This window comes from Colletotrichum spaethianum (assembly GCF_022836535.1).
Source record: "Colletotrichum spaethianum MAFF 239500 DNA, contig06, whole genome shotgun sequence".
NCBI classification, from domain to species: Eukaryota; Fungi; Ascomycota; class Sordariomycetes; order Glomerellales; family Glomerellaceae; genus Colletotrichum; species Colletotrichum spaethianum.
The window spans coordinates 1,366,216-1,386,305 of NW_026054776.1; the positions used below are offsets into that span (position 1 = coordinate 1,366,216).

At 56.1% G+C, this 20,090-nt stretch overlaps 7 protein-coding genes across 7 annotated transcripts; 3 read left to right on the forward strand and 4 right to left on the reverse strand.

The window, feature by feature from the left end:
- Positions 1-3,095: 3,095 nt before the first annotated feature.
- On the forward strand, positions 3,096-5,733 carry ColSpa_03379 (protein-L-isoaspartate O-methyltransferase; the record flags this gene model as incomplete). Its single annotated transcript, XM_049269591.1, has 3 exons — positions 3,096-3,482; positions 3,536-3,853; positions 3,907-5,733. 3 exons carry the CDS (start codon positions 3,096-3,098, stop codon positions 5,731-5,733), a joined length of 2,532 nt encoding a protein of 843 aa, XP_049125548.1.
- Positions 5,734-6,454: 721 nt separating this feature from the next.
- ColSpa_03380 (succinate dehydrogenase [ubiquinone] iron-sulfur subunit, mitochondrial) lies at positions 6,455-7,103 on the reverse strand (the record flags this gene model as incomplete). The annotated part of the gene is made up of 2 exons (XM_049269592.1): positions 6,455-6,807; positions 6,947-7,103. The coding sequence occupies 2 exons, from the start codon at positions 7,101-7,103 to the stop codon at positions 6,455-6,457; spliced, it is 510 nt and encodes a 169-aa protein (XP_049125549.1).
- Positions 7,104-7,597: 494 nt separating this feature from the next.
- ColSpa_03381 (tyrosine-protein phosphatase) lies at positions 7,598-9,632 on the forward strand (the record flags this gene model as incomplete). Its single annotated transcript, XM_049269593.1, has 3 exons — positions 7,598-7,839; positions 7,904-8,344; positions 8,405-9,632. 3 exons carry the CDS (start codon positions 7,598-7,600, stop codon positions 9,630-9,632), a joined length of 1,911 nt encoding a protein of 636 aa, XP_049125550.1.
- Positions 9,633-9,809: 177 nt separating this feature from the next.
- Positions 9,810-11,222, reverse strand: ColSpa_03382 (nitrogen permease regulator 2; the record flags this gene model as incomplete). The annotated part of the gene is made up of 2 exons (XM_049269594.1): positions 9,810-11,077; positions 11,180-11,222. 2 exons carry the CDS (start codon positions 11,220-11,222, stop codon positions 9,810-9,812), a joined length of 1,311 nt encoding a protein of 436 aa, XP_049125551.1.
- Positions 11,223-11,760: 538 nt separating this feature from the next.
- On the reverse strand, positions 11,761-13,199 carry ColSpa_03383 (ubiquitin fusion degradation protein 1; the record flags this gene model as incomplete). The annotated part of the gene is made up of 3 exons (XM_049269595.1): positions 11,761-11,924; positions 12,189-12,696; positions 12,765-13,199. The coding sequence occupies 3 exons, from the start codon at positions 13,197-13,199 to the stop codon at positions 11,761-11,763; spliced, it is 1,107 nt and encodes a 368-aa protein (XP_049125552.1).
- A 1,626-nt stretch (positions 13,200-14,825) lies between these two features.
- Positions 14,826-15,978, forward strand: ColSpa_03384 (rab GDP-dissociation inhibitor; the record flags this gene model as incomplete). The annotated part of the gene is made up of 3 exons (XM_049269596.1): positions 14,826-14,858; positions 14,894-15,056; positions 15,122-15,978. 3 exons carry the CDS (start codon positions 14,826-14,828, stop codon positions 15,976-15,978), a joined length of 1,053 nt encoding a protein of 350 aa, XP_049125553.1.
- A 235-nt stretch (positions 15,979-16,213) lies between these two features.
- ColSpa_03385 (importin-11) lies at positions 16,214-19,400 on the reverse strand (the record flags this gene model as incomplete). Its single annotated transcript, XM_049269597.1, has 2 exons — positions 16,214-19,171; positions 19,233-19,400. The coding sequence occupies 2 exons, from the start codon at positions 19,398-19,400 to the stop codon at positions 16,214-16,216; spliced, it is 3,126 nt and encodes a 1,041-aa protein (XP_049125554.1).
- Between the last annotated feature and the right edge of the window lie 690 nt (positions 19,401-20,090).

Here is a 20,090-nt window from a genome sequence, read left to right on the forward strand (position 1 = left end):
CAGTCAGTGGACTTTTGGCTGCCCCAGATGAACAGTGCAGCTCGGCTTCTCCCGCTATCTGAACGAGGTCTTGCAAGTGCCAGCACTGGAGCTGTGAATTATGGGGGCTCTGCCGAGAAGCTCTTGCAAACTGCTTGCTGGACCGAAGAAATATCACTCTACGTCCTAGGCTGCGGAATCTTACTTGCAAGAATTCTTCCTGCATCGCCTCCAAGGAGCTGGGGCTAGTTGTTCTGCGTGATCCACTGCTCATGGGAAGCGACCCATCCCAGTGAATTATCATTCATTGCTGCTCAAGTTTTCACTGCTCAGTTATTTGTAAACGAATAGTTGATATTCTAGCGACGAGAATCCGCCGGTTTTGGAAGACCATGATTCGTAACAACAGGGTTTTTGCAACTTCTCGAGAATGCTGCTAGCAACGCGATGCCGCAAGACATTAACAAGAGAACGACGGTGGGACAGTCACCGCCTACCAGGAGCTTTTCGAGATGAGCCACGAGGAAGCCGCCGCTAAACTCAACGCCCATCAGGTAGACCTGGGGGAGCATACGGGGAAGCAAACCTATTGGCAGTACAATGTTGAACGAAAGCAAAGGTTCGGGCAAGTTTCTTGCACAGCTCGAAGGTCTATTGATACTTGGAGACGGTTACGAGTATGGTCCGCCTTGTGCCCCGCCCCGGACCGTAATCAGCACCGATGAGCAAGGCTCCACCGCCGTCTTCTGCCGAATCGACGGGCCAACCCGGAAAGCCATCCTCGTTCACTTCGAAAGCAGAACGGAGGCTCATGCCGCCCAGTCGTCATTCAAGTCACCCAGACAGAGAAGGAACTTTCCAACATTTCATTTGCATCCAGCGTTGGCATCGAATCTACTCGACCATAGTTCAGAGCCATCGACAACAGTATCACTTTTGCACCGGCTCTAAATGAGTACCCGGCCTAGTACTTTGTCTACGGTATGCCAGCAGACCTTACGGAATTAAATTTACCCTTGACATGGGCAATGAGCCACAATACCGCCCCCGTGTGAGCGATGGTAGATGCTGAAGCACAAGTAATATTATGGCAGTGGTACGAGGCAAGGCATACCGCATCGATAACAAGAAACCGGAGGACCAAGTTGGGATCAGAAGCAAGTAAAGAACAGCGAAAGATGGAGTGTAATTCAACCACGTCCATGTTTATATATAGCTTCGTTAATTGTTCAATGCCGCCCCTACGAAAGTGTGTCCACAAGGGACAGTTGCTCGAAGTCTAACATTTAGTAGTGTTCATCAGCCTGTTAGTTATTCCCTATGTGCACTACTTGCTGTACGTATCTCTGAACAGTCTTCAGCGTGATGCAGTGTCGAAAATCTGCTGGCGATTGTTGGAGTCCGCAGAAATCGGCCACATTGCTTCAGTTTCGACTCTATCCCGCACCTCATCCAACCATTTAACCGTCTTACCAGGCGACGATGAATTTATCCTTTGAACTGGATATCCGAAAACGTTCCGGCTATCCAATTACAAGGCCTAAATTATAGGTGATTACCTCGCGAAGCTCCATTACCTTCAAATCGATGCTTGGATACTCCCAATTCATGCACGGGCAGGCGCCCATCTTGGCAGTGATCCTTCGGGGAGAATGGCACACGACGATCCTTCTTGAGCGAGTGTACAAAGAAAGGCTGCCTCCTGACAGGAAAGTCAGAAATTGCCCAGGATACCCATTGTCTGTCGTCGACTATACAACTCCCGGCCAAACTTGGCTGCCGCGTCTTCTCTCCTTGTGCCCATAGACTGGGCCTCAAATGAGAAGAGGCCAGGAGGGGAAACCAGGAGGGGAGCCGCGAAACTGGCCACCTCAACGCGCTTTTGGCGATCGTCTACAACGGTATCCACCAGAGATTGCTCCCTCCAGAAGATGGCAATCTGTCTAATGCTATCGAGCTCTTGTGGTGCTGTCAATGGGGGCCATGTGCCCCAGGCCCCGTCTCTCATTGGCATCATGCCTGAGCGACCCGACCCCGGACAGCTTGCACTCTGCATTCACTGATGTGCGGCGCTACGTCTTGCATGGTAACAAGCAACGACCCAGTCTAGCTCAAACGGACGAGCTGCCACCTGTCCGCTGGGAAGCTACACTACGATACCAGTCCGGGAAGCGGGCGGCCACACTTGGAGACCTTGCTGCTTCCATCCAGTCTGGAGGTACGAGCCCCCCTTGTGGCTGACTTGGCCTTTAAAAACAGCCAACCTCCCGAGTACCGTTGGCGACATGGGATGTTCGATCCTTTGTGCAGTTGACGCGGTTTACATAGACACCGTTCACGTAGCATATCTTCTCATACACACGCTGAAGCTTCGACGTGGGGGAAGCTTGAGATCAGAACAGCGGTCACCTGCGGTGCGCGCAAGCAATGCCCAGTACCCCACGGGCTCGGAAGAAAGAAACCTGGTGTGCCTCGCAGCTTCCCGTGCCTTTAGGCTCACAGAGGATTGGCGCAAGGCACGTTGGCCCATACGCTCCCGATTTACCAGCGCAAACGGTTGACAACCAGATGGTCGCCCATGTGCTCTGGTCATTGGTCGACACGAGTTGGCCCACATGGGCTGGCATGGGCAATCCGTGTTCACCTCACCCACGCTCCCACGCTAAAGCTCGATAACGACCTGGCGGGGTTGGCCCAATTGCTCTCACAGTCTCGGTGGGGTTATTCTTCAGGGTCCTGGTCCGCCCAGGGTTGTCTCAACTGCGCGTCTACCCTCAAGCATTGCGGTTACCATCCGATGACAGCATATCTATCGTCCCCTTACTTTCTGCTCAGCCCGTCTGCGTATTCGATACATCGATACTACGCGGGCCGCTGCCATCTACACCATGTAGACGTTACAAGATCTCGGGTCGAGTGACCCCGGAAAACAACGCAGTCGTTGCAGTCGGAAAGCCTATATATCACTGGTGGTGTTGCTCACGTTGCGCTGGTTTCCTTCTGGTCTCCCCTTTCTGCGTCCTCGTACTCACCCCCTTTGTACTCAATTCAACCTGCAAAAGCACCGGAACCGCTTCAACGCACCTTCTCTGCGCCCAGAGCAATGAGAGAATACCATGGCTTCTCTTGGTGGTAACATTTTACCCCTCGAACTCGACCTCAAAACAACGTTTGCTGGACTCAGCGCAGTAGCCATCAGCGGCCTGCTCTTTTCCAAGCTCCTTTCCAAGGATGATGCGGAGAGAAACGGAAGCGAGGCCCCTGGCCTCCTGAAGTCTTTCCTGCTCTTCTTCTACTCCTGCTTCATCAAGCCGCACAGTGGCGACAAGAAGGGCAACCAACAGGATGCCCTTGAAAGCTTCTACAAGAAGCAAGCCGGCGCCTATGATGCAACCAGGAAGGTCCTCCTGCAAGGCAGAGAGGACATGCTCGCGCTTGTCGCAGCACAACTGAAGGCCAAAGAACCCAAGAAGGGTGACAAGGCCAAGCGGATCTGGGTTGATGTGAGTTGGCCTCCTTGTCCTCGTGCCCTTCGACCACAGCTAACATGATCAAGGTTGGTGGCGGAACGGGTTGGAACATCGAGGCCATGTCTAGCTTCGTCAATGTTCCCGAGTTCTTCTCCAGCGTATACCTTGTTGACTTCTCTCCGTCCCTCTGCGAAGTTGCCCGACAGCGCTTTCAACGCCTTGGCTGGAATAATGTCAAGGTTGTGTGCGAGGACGCAAGGAAGTTCCGCCTCGAGGATTATGAAAATGATCTTCCGAGCAACCGCCTTTCTCCCCGCTCGCCAGTTCTGAGCTACTTCTCTCAAAAGCGCGCCGAACACGGCCGTGCGGACCTCATCACCATGTCGTACAGTTTGTCCATGATTGTAAGTATCAGATGGCAATTCGACCTGACTGTCGCTGACCAGAGTCCTGTTAGCCTGATTACTACTCAGTCATCGAGTCGCTCACTCCACTCTTGTCTCCTGATGGTGTGATGGGAGTGGTAGACTTTTACGTTCAATCCAAGACCGACTTCTCCTTCCGCAACTTCACAGGTGGACTTGTTGGACGCCATGTCAACTGGTTCTTGAGAACTTTTTGGCGCGCATGGTTCGACCTGGACCGCGTAGGTCTCGAGGCCAGTCGTCGGGACTACCTTGAGTACAAGTTTGGTACGGTTCTCAACATCAACGCCCGCAACTATTCTCTTGGTCGCATTCCATACTACGTCTGGGTCGGCTGCCACAAGAAGCCGTTCTCCTCTACGAGTCTGCCCCACGAAATCATTGAGAAGATCGATGCGCTTGCCACCGAATCTCCTTACCTGTTTCCTGCCAACCAGGGTGATGCCCTCACTCGTGCAATCGAGAAATCAGCGCCCGAGATCCGCTCCAAGGCCTTCTTGGCAGCGATTCAGAACCTGTCTGCGAACCTGCCACTGCCCTCGTTCTTCTACCAGAACCACCACTGGCGCATCTACTACGACGATCAGCTCCAGAAGCACACCCAGTTCAACGATGAGTACATCTACGCCTTCACTTGGGAAGACTCGCAGGTGGACGAGTGCCTCCTCAGGCTCGGCTCGGACGACGTCGTGCTGGCCATCACCAGCGCCGGAGACAACATCCTCTCTTATGCCATGCAAAGCCCGGCCAGAATCCATGCGGTCGACTTGAACCCCACGCAGAACCATCTCCTCGAGCTCAAGGTTGCATCCTACACTGCCCTCCCCTACGAGGATTTCTGGAAGCTGTTTGGAGAGGGTAAGCACCCTGACTTCCGCTCGCTGCTCCTCACAAAGCTCTCTCCCCACCTCTCCAGCCGCGCATTCCAGTATTGGCTCAAGAACGTTCACGTCTTCTCCAACTCCAAGGGCTATGGCCTCTACGACACCGGTGGTTCCCGTCATGCCATCCGCGTCTTCCGCTGGATCTCTCGCATCTTTGGCTGCCGCGCCGCCGTCAAGGAGTTCCTCTCCACCAAGACCCTCAACGAGCAGCGCGAGGTCTGGCGCAACAAGATTCGCCCTGCGCTGCTCTCAAAGCTTGTTTGCAAACTCGTCGTCAGCCAGGAGAGCTTCCTCTGGGCCGCTCTCGGTGTCCCCAAGAACCAGCTTGCCATGATCGAGAACGATCACGCCGAGAGCGAGGCCGTCAAGGGGCCAGCCCCGACGGCTCGCAAGGTCCGTTCGCACGCCATCTGGCGTTACATGGTGGACACCCTCGACCCTGTCGCTGAGCAGACTCATGTTGCCGTCAACAACCCGTACTACCATGTTTGCATGACTGGCGACTTCACCAAGCGCTGCCATCCCGACTACCTCTCTGAGAAGGCTCACGCCAAGCTTTCCCGCCCCAACGCCTTTGATGGCCTGCGCATCCACACGGACGAGATCGACGAGGTCATCAACCGCATCACCCCCGGCACGTTGACCGTCGCCGTTATCATGGACAGCATGGACTGGTTCGACCCGGGCTCCCCGGCCGCCGCTGCGCAGATCACGAAGCTCAACCGCGCCCTCAAGATGGGCGGCCGAGTGCTTCTTCGCTCATCGGCGCTGAGCCCGTGGTACATCAAGGTCTTCGAGGCGCACGGCTTCTCTCCCAAGAGAGTTGGCGCTCGTATTGACGGGGCCTGCATTGATCGCGTGAACATGTATGCGTCGTGCTGGATCAACACCAAAATTGAGAACCTTCCCCCGCCGACCCCTGAGATGGACCGCATGGGCGGTTCCGAAATCACCAGCTTCTCCTTGTCGAATTAAACTAGTGCTAAAGTCTCAATGGTTGGCTGTGCAATGGGAGTCTAAGCTGGGTGTTGCTTGCTTAGAATGATTGATGGTTCCTCATTTCATATCATGTCACGAAGCTCGAAATGAATTTGCTTTTCAACGTTCAAGAATACGACTTCATAATAAATCCCCATATAAACTCAGCCCAACGGCCAATGTGGTATTCAGCCACCCTACTCGATCGTTCCGCTTGACGTACTAGTCCCATGGCAAGAAGAGGCAATAGCCAAATAAGTGAAATGTATTCTAAACGCCAAAAACCGGCTTATCGGATGGTGGATGAATTTCACATAAAATATCTCATGAGACTGGACAAAGTCTCTTGAAATCCAACGATAAGTTGCTTGGAATTGAATGAACTCTAACGAAATTGAACTCAAGCTCCTCCAGTTAAAGGCCTCTGATAAGACCAGAGTAAGCGTGCCACGCCGAGTTCGTTGACAAAGAATCCAATTTTACCTAGTCTGGTGATTGTACACTGGCCATTCCAATTCTAAACCGTGGCGCCCCTGAATCACACATACAATACGCCGATACCAGCGTCTTTATTAACTCTGGTCCTCAGCAAAGCACCCCTCCCGTTGCACCCTTTCGCCACCCCACATTGGTGGTGGGCTACGGTCCAAGGACTGCTTCGAACAGCAGCCTTTCCAGGTGCCAGCGCCCCCTGACGACGAAACAATCCCTCTCCTCCTTACGCTTTCCAGAGACGCGCGACGGCCTCCGTAACACCAACGTCGCTGGTCTCGAACTCGTACAGGCCGAGGCCGACGAGGGCGGTGGCCAGGTTCAGGCCCCACATGGTGGCCTTGCGCGACTTGGGGTAGTGCTTGGTAGGAACGTAGTCGATGATGATGTTCTGGAAGCCGGTGTGGGAGTGGATGAGGATCATGGCGCAGAGGATGGCGTCGGTGGTCGGGTTGAGGGAGCCGGCGGCGAAGGGGGCGATGGTGACGGGGACCAGGCCGGCAGCGAGGATGCGGTCGAAGGTCCAGTGGTAGGAGCCGTGAGCGGGACTCGGGGGAGGAACGGGGGCAGGCTTGTTGACTAGAGATCACGGGTTAGGTTCGTGTTCGCACTTTTTGACGTGGGCTTTCATGGTGTTGTCGTACCTCCACCGTCAATGACCTCTGTAACGGCAAAGTTAGCAATTGCTCGTTTCAACCCTTTTGTGATAGAGACGTACGAGGTCCGACGGGCAGCAGTTCCCTCTTGGCTGTGGTGTGGAAGGCCGCAGCTCTCGTCGAGTTCTTGACAAAGGCGGAGCGGATCGGGGCGGCCTGGGCCATACGGGCCGCCATGGCGGTTTGCCGAAGCAGGGAGGGTCGCACAATCGAAGCCATGGTGATCGCTGGGGTTCGCGGGGCAGGTTCAATTGGGAGGTAAGTCGCGGGAGAGGGGTCGGAGTCGTTGCTTGGAGGTTTGGGCTGGAGAAGAGGTTCCAAGTGCCGGAATCGATGATGTCCACTTAGCCGAGGGTATCAGACTAACTGGGCAAGGTACTTGGGTGTCTGACATTCGAAGTGATGTGATTGGCCGGCTGCGTTCCGACTTCTCCACGTGATTCTACGATCGAGCAGCAGCCGGTCATCGGCGCAACATAGATGCGAGCCATGTCTTATCGAGAATCCGATAAGGGAAATTTTTGGAGCTCGAGAGGGTCCATTTGCGCGACAGCTTTGGGCTGGGGGCGTTGTGTCAGTCATTCTGCGTCGAGTGCAGGGTTGATCTTCAGCATCCGAGTTCCCCAACATTGGACTTTTTCTTCTTAGTCGTTCCTTTTCAATGTGTTGATACGGCTGAGGATCTTTCATCAAAGGCACACAGATAACCCGCCATGTCGTCGACGTTGGTGTCCCGCCTCCCTGAGCTGCGGCGGAACATTTGCAGACGATGCGCCGGGCTCCCGGTGATCCAATTGCAGCAGAACCGGCCGAGATGGATATCGCAAAAGGTCGTGGAGAAGCGCCGGACGGGAGAGGAGGAATGGGCGAAGCGCGCCGAGGCTATCGAGCAGGGAGACCTTCAAAACATTTGGGACATCTTTGAGGAACGAGGCTATATCAAGGACGTCGCAGGGTGAGCCTTCGCAGTGCCATCCCCGTCGCCCCTCGAGGCAGAGTTGCTGACCCGACTACTACAGACGCACACCACAAGTAAAAGAACTCCTGCGAACCAAACGAATAGGTGCATACGTTGGAGTCGATCCAACAGCAGCGTCCCTCCACGTCGGCCACCTACTCCCCTTCATGCCCCTTTTCTGGATGTACCTCCACGGCTACACGGCCGTGTCCTTGGTCGGCGGCGCAACGGGCAGAATAGGCGACCCGACGGACCGTTTGAAGACCCGCGAGGTCATGGCGAACAGCGAGGTGTCGATGAACATCACAAAGATCCACTACCAGCTAAAGAAGATTTGGGCCAACGTCGAGGCGCTCGGGCGCAAGTACGGCACGGAGCCGGATTGGGCGGCCAAGAGGCATCTCGTCAACAACAACATGTGGTGGCAGGGCCTGCCGCTGTACGACGTCATGAAGAGGCTCGGTCGTTACATGCGGATAGGGCCTATGCTCGGCCGCGATACGTGAGTTTTCCTCGGACACCCCCCCCTATTCATCGGCTACATCGCTGACCGTACGAACAGCGTCAAGAACAAGATGGAGAAAGGCGACGGCATGTCCCTCGCGGAGTTCATCTACCCACTGATGCAAGGTTGGGACTTCTGGCACCTGTACTCCAAATTGGGCGTCCAGATGCAGATCGGAGGCTCGGACCAGTTCGGCAACATCGTGACAGGCATCGAGGCCGTCAAGACGATCCGATCCTCGGAGGAGAACCCCAACATGAGAATGCCCGAGACCTGGAAGGACGACCCCATCGGGTTCACCGTGCCCCTCCTGACGGACAACGCCGGCGTCAAGTTTGGCAAGAGTGCAGGTAACGCCGTCTGGCTCGACCCCTTCATGACCAGCGCCTTTGATCTGTACGGGTACTTCGCCAGACGGTCCGATAACGAGGTCGAGAAGCTGCTCAAGCTGTTTACTTTCCTGCCCACTGCCAACATTGAGAAGTTGATGGTCGAACATGCCCAGGACCCGCCCAAGAGGGTTGCCCAGCACACCCTCGCCTTCGAGGTCCTGTCACTGGTTCACGGCGTCGACGTTGCCATCCGGGAGCAGCAGCAGCACCAGTTCATGTACAGCAAGGGCGGCAACGCCGCGCAAATTGCTGGCGCCGTCAGCACTCCGGGGGCGGAACAGGATCCCCTGGCCCCCTACAAGGCCGTCGAGGGCCGCCCCACGACCCTGAACAACGCCCCCAAGATGGACATGCAGCTCCCCGAGAACCTCATCTACAACCAGGGCATCGCGCGCATCCTCTACGCTGCGGGCCTGGCGTCGTCCGTCAGCGAGGGCCACCGCATCGCCCGCGCCCAGGGCGCCTACGTCGCCGCGGCGCCGGGCAAGGACATGCGCGGCCTCGTCCCGGGAAACCTCGACTGGACGCCCGTCAAGCTCTGGTACCCCCAGGACGTGCCCAAGTTCCTCATTGACGGGCGCGTGCTCATCATCCGCAAGGGCAAGCACAACGTGCGCATCATCGAGGTCGTCAGCGACAAGGAGTGGCAGGAGAGCGGCAAGGCGTACCCCGGCGAGCCGTACAAGGGCAAGACGCGCGTGCTGATGCAGCAGCTCAAGGAGATGGCCGCCGCCGAAGGCCGCAAGCTGTCGCGCCGCGAGCTCGAGCAGATGGTCAAGGAGAAGCTGGCCGCCGAGGAGGAAGAGGTTACCGTCGCCAACAACCCGGACATCAAGTTCCCCAAGAAGAGCGAGCGGCAGCAGGCGTTCGAGGGGGGTCAAAAGTCGCAGTAGGTAACGCGGCAGGGACCTCCGTTCGTGAAAAGAGTAGACGTATCACGCGATACCATGTACAAACATCTGTACAATGATCTGTATACTACCTTTAAAAAACAATGTAAAACACCTTTCTCATCATGACACCGCCTGCAACTGCCACCCATGTCTGCCATCCTCCCTTCCCGCGCTTCGTCAGCGATAAAACACCGTCAGGTCACCGCTCGGCACCGGCAGGCTCTTGAGCTTGTCCATGATCTCCCCGTCCGTGAGGTTCTTCTCCGTGATGATCTGGTCGAACGAGTGGCACCCGTCCGTGTACTGCTGCAGCGGATCGCCGCCGGCCTTGGGCCTCGCCTGGCCCGTCGCCAGCGCCGCCAGGTACTGCTTCGAGACGACGTACTTGTGCACGCGGTACAGACACCCCTTGATGACGCCAAACTGCACGAGCCTCCTCACGTCGACGTACCGCAGCACGTCGAACCCGGCCTCCTGGTGCCCGCGCAGCCACTCCATGACGCTCTTGCCTACGCAGAAGCTCGTCATCAGCTTGATGAGCATGAAGTTGCTCACGCGCTGGCGGGCGTGGATGCACACGTAGGCCGCGCACTCGTCGACGATGCCGTCGCGGTCGGCGACGAAGTCGTGGATGCCCGGGCGGGGCGCGTAGCAGGAACCGAAGAAGAACATGTCCAGCAGCAGCACGGTGTCGTAGTAGAGCAGGTGGCGCAGGGCGAGCGTGGCGAGGTCGAGGGAGACGTCGGCGAGCCAGGCGATGCGGCGCACGTCGTTGACGCCGTCAATGTGTGCGACGACCTTTTGCATCGTCAGGTCCCACGTCTGGTCGACGATCTCGGCGAACTTCATCTTGGCGACGGGAACGTGCCAGCCTCGGACCTGGGGCGGGCTGGCGTGGTGCGGGAAGAGCTTCATGTTGATCGTGTTTGCTTCGTCTTCGGTCCCGTCAGGAGAGATGGCCCGAAGGCGAGGGGGAGGGGGTAACGTGGACTCACCGACGGGAATCATGCACTCGCCGTAGTTGTTCAGGTCCTCCTTTACAATCTCCAACAGGCTCTCAATCGGCCTCCTGTCCCCTCCGCCGTTCCCACCACCATCCTCCTGGCTGAGGTACTCGTTCTGCTTCTCCATCTCTTTGAAGGTGACGGCCAACCGCCTCACGACGGGCTCGTACTGCGCTAGATCCGCGTCGGCGTCTAGGACGAGTCCGAAGTTGAAAATGAACTCGTTGCGCTGGTACTTTTGGTGCGGGATCAGCACGGGGAAGCCCAGAACGGCGTACTTGCCCTCCGGGTCCTGCAACGTCATGTACCGGTTGAAGAAGGCCTTGCGAGGCACAATGTACTCCTGCATCACGTCCCAGTCGATCAGCGGCGGCTTCGTCGTCGCCGCGCCGGGAACGGCCGTGATGCAGCCCGGCGGCGACTGGGCCACAATGTGTGGGCCTGTGAATGGCGGTTAGTGATGAGGCAGGTTGGTGGGAGGGGGTGAGATGAGATGAGATGCCTTCGGTGCGAGTGCAGTGGGAAGGCCTGCTTGTTACTTACCCTCCTTGGGGAAGAACCTAGCATAGAAGATGCCTTGGATCATGACGGCTACATCTTATTCGAACAGGTAGTTGCGGTGAGTGCGCTGGCGGGATCAAATCATCGACGAGGGGGGTGTAGAAGGTCGACGGTGAATTGAGGTGGTGAGTTTTGGAGACATTTGCGGTGCACGTTTTCCGGCCTGGTCTCATCGCCCCATCCAAACCATATCACATAGGAGGTAGCATGGCATCTTAACAAACCGCGGCCAACACATTGGAGCCCTCTAAGAAGATGAAAATCTATAACACCATTCTTGTACTTCGATTCAAGTTAAATTTTGCACACCGGATAGCCAGTAGCAGTAACAAAAGCACGAGACTGCTCATTGATAATACGCCTTAAAGCAGTTGCACGCGCTGGTGTCATAAATATCGTGCCTGGTCATTTTTCCTATCACCTCGAAAACTGCCAGAACCAAGTTCAGGGCCAACTAAGTATGGTATGTGCTTCTTCCCGCAATCAGTCCATCAGCCATTAATCGTGCGCCCTCACAAGACGCAAATCATCTCCGTCTTCCGTGTCATGCCTTAAAATCATAATCAGCCGCTGAGAAGATGCTCGATGGCGCCTTGCACGCTACCACCACTACGGCGCAGGGCAGCCACGTTTCTATCAAAGTCGAAAAAGCCCATGTCGTTGAGCTGGCGCAATTGCTCAGCATAGCGCTCTTCGGGAGGGCGGTTGTCCGGGGGAGCAGGAGAGCCTCCACCAGGGGCACCGGCGCCGCCAGCACCGAGACCCCACATGTTCATCATTTGCTGCATCATCTCTGGGTTGATCTGACCGAAGGGAGAAGCAAACGGGTTAGCCGGGGCCTGACCTTGACCCTGGCCCGGGGTCTGTCCCTGAGCCGCGTAGGGGGGCGGAGCAAACAGGGCAGCGAAGGGGTTGGCCGGAGGCGGGCTTGATGCAGCGTTTGCGCCCTGCTCGCCCGTTGCCGCTCCTGTCGTCCCAGAAGCCCCCGCACCTGCCGGAGTCTGCGCGTTACCGCCGGTCGCCGCGCCCGCACCAGGAGTGGCGCCGGGTTGCTGAGGCGCAAAAGGGCTCCCCGGGCCAAACAGCGCACCAAGATCGCCCAATCCTTCCATGCCGCCGAAACCCGGCATACCTGGAAGACCCCCGGGGAAACCGAACGGGGATGCGTTATTGGCGTTGGCGCCGGCGCCGGCGGCCGCGGCTTCAGCGGGTGTGGTGTCGGTTGCGCCAGGCGCCGGGAACGCAGCGTTGCCGCCTCCTCCGGCCATGTTGCGCTGCATTCTCATGACGTTGCGGAGCATGTCCGGGTTGGTCATCATCTGGCGCATGAAAGGCGACTGAATGATCTCCCGGGCGTTGGGCACATTGCGCAAGTGAGGGTTGCTCTGGATCATGTAGTTGATAAAGTCTGGGTTGTCGAGAGCGGCGTTCATGGTCTGGAGCATGGAAGGGTCGGAAAGCATCTGGGCGAGCTGATCGTCGGACGGCGGGGCACCCATCTGCAGCACGCAAGGTTAGCTTATGCCATACGGTATACGGTGATCGCTACCGTCTCGCGGTTACTTACGCCTCCGTCAGCTCCAAAGGTCTCGCGACTGGGCAGGTTAATGTGTCCGGCGTATCTGGCTCCGGTCAGGCCAGCAAGGATGTTGTTTGCGGTGCCAGCAGCCATGTTGGAAGGTACAGCGGGGGCAGCGGGTGTCGAGGCAGCAGCGGCGGGTTGAGGTGCCGGGTTGCTGGCGGCGCTCTTGACCATGTGAATGGTGTTGTTGGGCTTGATCTTGTAGGTGCCGAGGGTGTCGTCATTCTTCATGACGCGGCCAGAGTAGATAAGACGTTGGCGCTCGACAGGAACGTTTTCGAAATCTTCGCCGGCCAGCTTGGTCTTGAGTTCCAACACGGTGGCAGACTCGGCCATGGTGATGGTGTGGTTGCTATCCTGGCCAGTCTTCACCTTGAAGGTGACCTGGGCATCGCCGGCGCCCTCTGTGTTGTCGGCCATGACCTCGTTTGGTATGTGTATGCGATCGATGGAGGCGGGGTGCTATGTATGAGGCAAACGTGGTAGGTGTCGTAATGCGACGGTGGATGCGATAACGTCAAGAGCCTGGAGACGGCTCACGGATGCAGAGGAGAAGGAAGAAGGCGAGAGATGTAGGTGAGGAAAAGAAGTTGTTGGGATTCGGGAACGGGACGACGGAATGCGAGATCAAACCAGGGTCAGGTCGAGGTCAATCAGGCAGGTAGAATAAGGTAGGTGGCCAGTCGGTAGCTGCGGTTGGAGTCGCAGGATTGGATGCCAGTCGTTGGTGACGGTGGGCTCCAATGATGGAGTCGGGGAGGGGCAACTGAGGTGTACATAGTAAACTGGCGTCGGATGAGCGAGATCCTGCTATTGTTACCCGTACCTAGTGTACTGGTGCTGGATGCTACCGCTGTGCGGTGACTTGGAGGCGACGGGAACCGCTCGAGTTAGGTACCCTTTGCCGCAGCGCGCTAACGCTGGTGGGGGCGGGAGGGGCAAGGGTTGCTCAGCTGCTGAAAGGTTGCGCAATGGAACTTCAAGGCGCTGTCCACGTTGCGCAACTGTGTGTGCACTGCACACAGACCAGAGTTCAGTTACAATGACCTTGGCCAATACGTTGTCCCAAGGGACATGCAGCATTCAGTTCGTTATCATCACTCTAAATGTGCTTCTCTCCCAACGTCTTGTCCATAGCATCGAGGCTCGGAACAGGTACACAACGGGTTCGAGGGTCCATCCCAAACAGGCAGCGAGCACCCCGGCTCCAATGTAAAGTAGCCTCAGGTCACAGTCACAGTCATGTCTTCTATCGCTGTCCATGGCCTTCGATTTCGAGATCGGGTTTCTGATGCACCCCTAGCGCCAGAACATCGCGCGAGCGACCTAGTCGTTGATTTTATGGGTAAGGCTATCTTGCCATGAGGACAGACTCATCCGCAGGAAACGCGATGACACACCAGCCACATTCACGTGAACTCCGGCGAGTCTTGCAATTATCAGACAGCAACAAAGCTGATTATGGCCAAGATGTCGTTTGGCGAACCATGAAGCTAGGCTCAACGCATGCTTCAAAAATGTGGTTTAGCAGCTACAAGTAGGCATTTCAATGGCAGAAATCAACCACCACCAGCCACTGATCAACCAGTTCGTCGGTCGGCGTCCCTTTTGCCACGCACGCCACAGCTGTCGCGGGAATGACGACAGCAGCAGCAACCCCCGAGGCAGGGACTCTGACAACTAGGGCGCTCGGGCCAGTGTCGTTCACCGGCTGGCCCCTCCACATCCCCGGAAACCACCCACCGAGAAACCCCCCAAAAAACCAGCCAACGAGGGGCCGCCAATGTGCCTCGGCTCCCCCCTCCTCGGCGCCCCCAAGACCCCCGGTCCGGGGTAGCAACGCGCAGAGAAGCTCAAGTCTAACGACATCTGTAGCTCCTAGTCTCAACTTTGGGAGCTCCTACAAACTCACTGCTGACATCTCCATACCAGCTGGGTCATTCACGTCCATCTTTCTCATTCAATACAGGCTGTTCATCTTCGTACGTTGAGGCTTAGGCTGTTTCATCTAGAAACTTGTACATTCAAGGTGGCAACATTGTCACGATGCGCGGCATCCAGATCAAGGAGTATGTCAAGGTGAGCTTAATCGAAATCGCAGTCTTTCTCACCAGTGGCCTAAAGCTGAATCCCAAAAGTCTCCCAAGGAGCTCCGCGTGACGGACCTCCCGGACCCCGTCCCCAAGAAGGACGATGAGTATCTCATCCAAGTACACGCCACGGCTGCAAACTTCTTTGACATTCTCCAAATCCAAGGCAAATATCAAACGCAGCCCCGTGAGTTCCTAGTGCCTCTCACCTCTGTCACACAATCACTGGCTATTCAGCTAACAGCCGCCCAGCATTCCCCTGGATCTCTGGTGCCGAATTCGCCGGTACAGTCCTCCAAGCGCCTTCGTCCAACCCCAAATACCCCGTTGGCGCCCGCGTCTTCGGCGCAACTCAGGGTGCCTTCGCCACGAAATGCCTTGCCCGCGAGCGGGAGCTTCTTCCTATCCCTGAAGGCTGGTCCTACCAGGCGGCCGCTGGCCTCTTTGTCACAGCGCCCACGTCCTATGGCGCCCTCGTCGTCCGCGCGGGCATAAAGCCTGGCGACATCGTCCTCGTCCACGCCGCTGCCGGCGGCGTTGGCCTCGCCGCCGTGCAGGTCGCGAAGGCATTCGGTGCTACCGTCATCGCGACGGCCTCGACACCCCGCAAGCTCGAGGTCGCAAAGGCGTTTGGCGCGGACCATGTCGTCGACTACCGCGAGGCCGACTGGCCCGCCAAGGTCAAGGCGCTGACTCCCAAGGGCAGGGGCGTGGACATCGTCTACGACCCCGTGGGCATGGTCGATGCTAGCACAAAGTGCACGGCGTGGAACGGGCGCATCCTCATCATCGGCTTCGCCGCCGGCAAGATTGAAAAGGTCGCCATGAACAAGGTCCTCCTCAAGAACATCAGCCTCGTGGGCATCTTTTGGGGCCAGTATGCCGTCAAGGAGAAGGAGACGGTCGTCGAGGTATGGAAGGGCATCATGAAGCTTGTCGCCGAGGGCAAGCTGCGCGGGACCGAGTTCACCGACGAAGAGTTCGTCGGACTTGAGCGCGTCCCCGACGCGCTGATAGCCCTGGGAAGCCGGGGCACCTGGGGCAAGGTGGTTGTCAAGATCCCCAGGACAGTCAGAGCAAGCTGTAAAGAACAAAAGAACCAGTTTTAGCGACTATAGCAATGCCATTAGAAAGCAAGTTCTTCCTCACAACTCAACGTTCAGCCTCACCGCGGTAGCACTGATTAAACTGTTCTTCAGATTCTCATTTTGATTCACATTCACCATTACCTGACGAAGGGCCACGCGCCTCTATCCCACAGCTTTGTCATGAAGTCATAATAGTTCCGCCCCTGACCTGTGAAGGTCAAATCACAATCAGCCCAATCGTCGGCAATATTGCATCTTACGCCCCCGTCACTTGCGTCAATGACCAGAACTTCTGCAACACATCCTTGTCCACGTTAATGGCCCACTCCTGCTCAAACTGCTGCTCGCCGCCAGAACGCTGGACTACCTCCTGCAGTCTCTCCTTCACGAAATGCATGGCGTTGACCGTATGAATTGGGTCCTTCTGGCCGAACTCCGTCTCCTTGATGCTTTTGGGAGTGTCGTAGTCGGTAGGCTCAAGTTCTTGCCAAATAAGCGAGTCGGTACCGTCTGTCGTCCCGTCCTGGAGCTCGGCAATGGTGCCTGTCCAGAGAGTGAAGTAGTCCTGAAGCTTGGCGAGGGCCAGGTTCTGCATCGGTTGCGGAAGCTCCAAAAGACGCGTTAGGGCAAGGAGGGACAGCTTCTGCCTAGGAAGATGGTCCAAGCCGTCAAGGTGGGCGAACCACTCGCCGCTGAGCCAGCCCCAAACACCCTCTAGAGGGCCGAAAGAGGTAAGCATTGTAACAAATAGGGCCGGGTCAGCGATGACTAGCCGGGAAAGGATTGCGAAGTAATCACGTTCTGTGATCGTATTGAGCTTGCTGACCTTTTTGTTCGGTCCGGTTGTTTGGTTAGCCTCCCAAGCATCATGGAGAGCCTCCATGATCTTCCCAAGGAACCCAATCTCCAGGAGGTCCTGGAAAATCACTTGCGTGCCGCCAAGCTCAGAGGCGGCCCGGATCAGGTACTCTATACATACTGTGCCGAGTCTGACCTGCTCTCGGCTTCTGGAGTCTAGAACGCCTGACAATGCTTGTAGAAAAGGGCGCCGTAACCTGTCCTCCATGACGGTCTGGGTTCCGAGGAGGATATACGACTCAACCACAGAGAGTGCTTGTGCTGCGGTCTCCGTCTGATATTCCAGAAGGGGAAGAGACAGCTCCGCGATGCTCGTAATCTCGGCAGATAAGGGTGGGTTGCTTTGCATGAGAACAGAGTTCCACAGCTCCAAAGCCTCATCGATGAGGTATGTGTGTAGGTCAGAGCCAGGTTTGGCGGCTTCTGACAGCAACGGAACCATCAAATGCTGATACCTCTGGGAGTCGCTGCCCATGGACATTACCAAGGCAGCAAAGATGGCGATGATGGCTTGCTTGATCATGTATTCCTCTGTTCCAGAATTTTCCCAGATACCGGGCAGACTCGACATGATGTAGTCTGCGAACTGAGAGACATAGTTCTCTAATCTTGTGACCAAGATTCGCATAGACTCCAGAACAGCGAGCTTCGTCTCGTCAACGTCAACATTCTGGATGAGCTGGAGAAGCTCATTGAGCACATCAGCTGCATACGGCAGGAAGGCCTCTGCACTGAAAGCAAGCTCGTCCACGATCCATCTCAGCTGACGTGCAGCAGTGATTCTGACAACAATATCGTTGGTTGGGTCGGCGGGATTAAGAAAGTGTCGGAACATTTCATAGATGAGTGGTCTGCTGTTGTCAGCGATCTTGACAGTGACCCATTGGCTGACCATGATTGCGATGCGTCTGCGGAGGACTTTGTATAGGGGCCCTTGCTGCTGTGCATCTTGGAGAACAGTCGAGACCAATAGACTGTCAAAGTCGAACGCGTTTGATACATTCGGAGCGGCCAAACCCATAGCCGTATACACTGCCTCCTTGGTAGCAATATCTGACTGTGCGTTGGTCGCAATCTGGAAGTACGAAAGCAGGGGGGGTATCATGAGTTGCTTGAAGTTGACAAGTAAATCCAGAAACAGCTTTTCGGCACAGGGACGGACTTCCCATTCGTAGGCATTACCCTCGCTCTGTTCTTGTTGCTCCCACTCCTCGGGATCTTCCTCCCAGGCGTCTAAATCAGCCTTTCGGAAAACGAAAAGATGTGTGATGATCGTATTAGCCATCTGCACTACAAACTCGTCGTTGAGGAGTTCTTGCTTGATGAGCGCGACAGCGTCGTTCTCGTCCTTCTTGGCTTCCGCACTCCGGTACTTGAAAGTCTGCTTGGGATAGAAGGCAATTCTTAGGCACGCTCTCATCAAGAGCAGGCCCCGTAATGCCAGCCTCTCCAGCAAAGGTCCCTCGACCTTTGACTTTGACTCTGACGGACCCGAATCACCGGAGGACTGCCGAATGCCACCCGACTTCTCAAAAACCTCCGCAAACTTTGCCACCAGATCCCAGTACGCGTGTACCAGGGGCAAAGAGTTTGGCAGAACCGCGAAGCTCGCGGGGTGCGCCTCGGACATGTCGATGTGGAGCTTCGTAAACTGCAAGAGGTGCTTTCCCACCGTATCTTGATAGGGCGCGGGTACAGGAGAGTCGTGGCTGACAAAGCCGAGAAACTGCCCGAAGTGATTCTGAGATACAGTCCAGAATTGTTCAACCGTCTTGTCGTTGTGGGGAGCCTCATAGCCTACCACGACCAGTCGCCGAATTGTCTTGAGGGCAATGAGACTGTTAAGCATAGCCGTGTCGGCGGTATCCTCATCGCCGCGGCCGTTCGTAAGAAACTCAACCCAGACTGCTGACTTCTCGGTGTAGATCTCTCCTAGTAAGTATACCATCTCGGGGGTGACGGATTGGAGGGCCGTTTGGGACCGTCGGAGGCGAGCAGTGCCAAGCTCCTTCACAACTCGAAGGAGGATCTGCAGAGCACCATGGAGGTGCTGCTGATTGCCGTTTTTGGACGATCTCACGAGCCCAATGATTTGTGATAGGGCATCCGGCCAGTGTTGCGGATAGTCAATCCTAATGACTTTGGCGGTGACTAAGGAGTTGTGCAATGAAAGACCCGTCTCCTCCTCTTCAAGCGTGCCCTGGAACAAGCGCTGCCGGACAACATTCTTCTCATCTGGGTCCAGCCCACCTTTTACATGGGGAAGTAACCGCCAGTACTTGTCGATTCCGTTCTTGAGCTGGATCACGGCGAGGAATCGAATCTCGCGGGGGAGGGACTTGTCGAGGAAGACGGTCTAGAGACAGGACATTAGTACACCACTGGGGTCATCGCATACCCAAGGGCTAACGACATACCTGGAGCGACGAAAAATAACCCTTTTCAGTCTCCCATGACGAAAGCTGCTGCCCAGCGGCCTGTCTACGCGCGTAGTCGGTCGAGGTAGTCGCGGATTCGAGAACGCGGCAGAGCTCCTGCAAGCTGAGGGGGTTGGCGTCGCCAGGTACCTCGATGGCGAAGCTCATCTTGTGGTCTTCTTGGTGAGCGACCAAGGCGTCGATACCCAAGTCGTTTGGTCCAAGGAGATTGGTCAGGGTGTGTATGGTCAAGGGTTGGACTAGGAATAAGGAGTCGCGTATTCGAGAAAGGCGGGAGGATCGAAGAAGTCGTCGGAATTTTAGACAAGCCAGGTCTTATCGCTCTGGCGGGGCACTGGCGTACTGTGTATAGGGCGGTCATCGCGGGGTAGTGGGGCGCTGAAGAAGCATGGGCACTGCAACGGGCTGTTAGCGGTTGGAAAGCTTTGGGCTCCTCGTGCCTGCTTCAGTTGCTCTGCCATAATGTCAAACTCTCCTATATTCGGAGAGAAAGCGACTAACTTAGCCTTAGTGCGTATTATATCTCTTCCGTTGTAGTTTCAATGCAATACTGCGCATAACTAACTAGGTAGGAGCGAGTTAACGGTTGATGTCGTGTTCAATTTCGACACTCGAGCAAACATGGCTGGGCAACGACTTCTGCCTCCTTGACTTCGTGTTCTGATATGTTTATACTCCTACTGGACGAGAGCTCATCGACGGTGACATTCAGAAGCACGGAAACCGTTTCTGAAATATAACTTGATTTATTCTTATTCCCAGTCTTCACCTGAAGAGTTCTTACGTTGTTTGTTCACACCTTTGGCAAGTAGCAATTGTGAACTCTGACGTCAATGC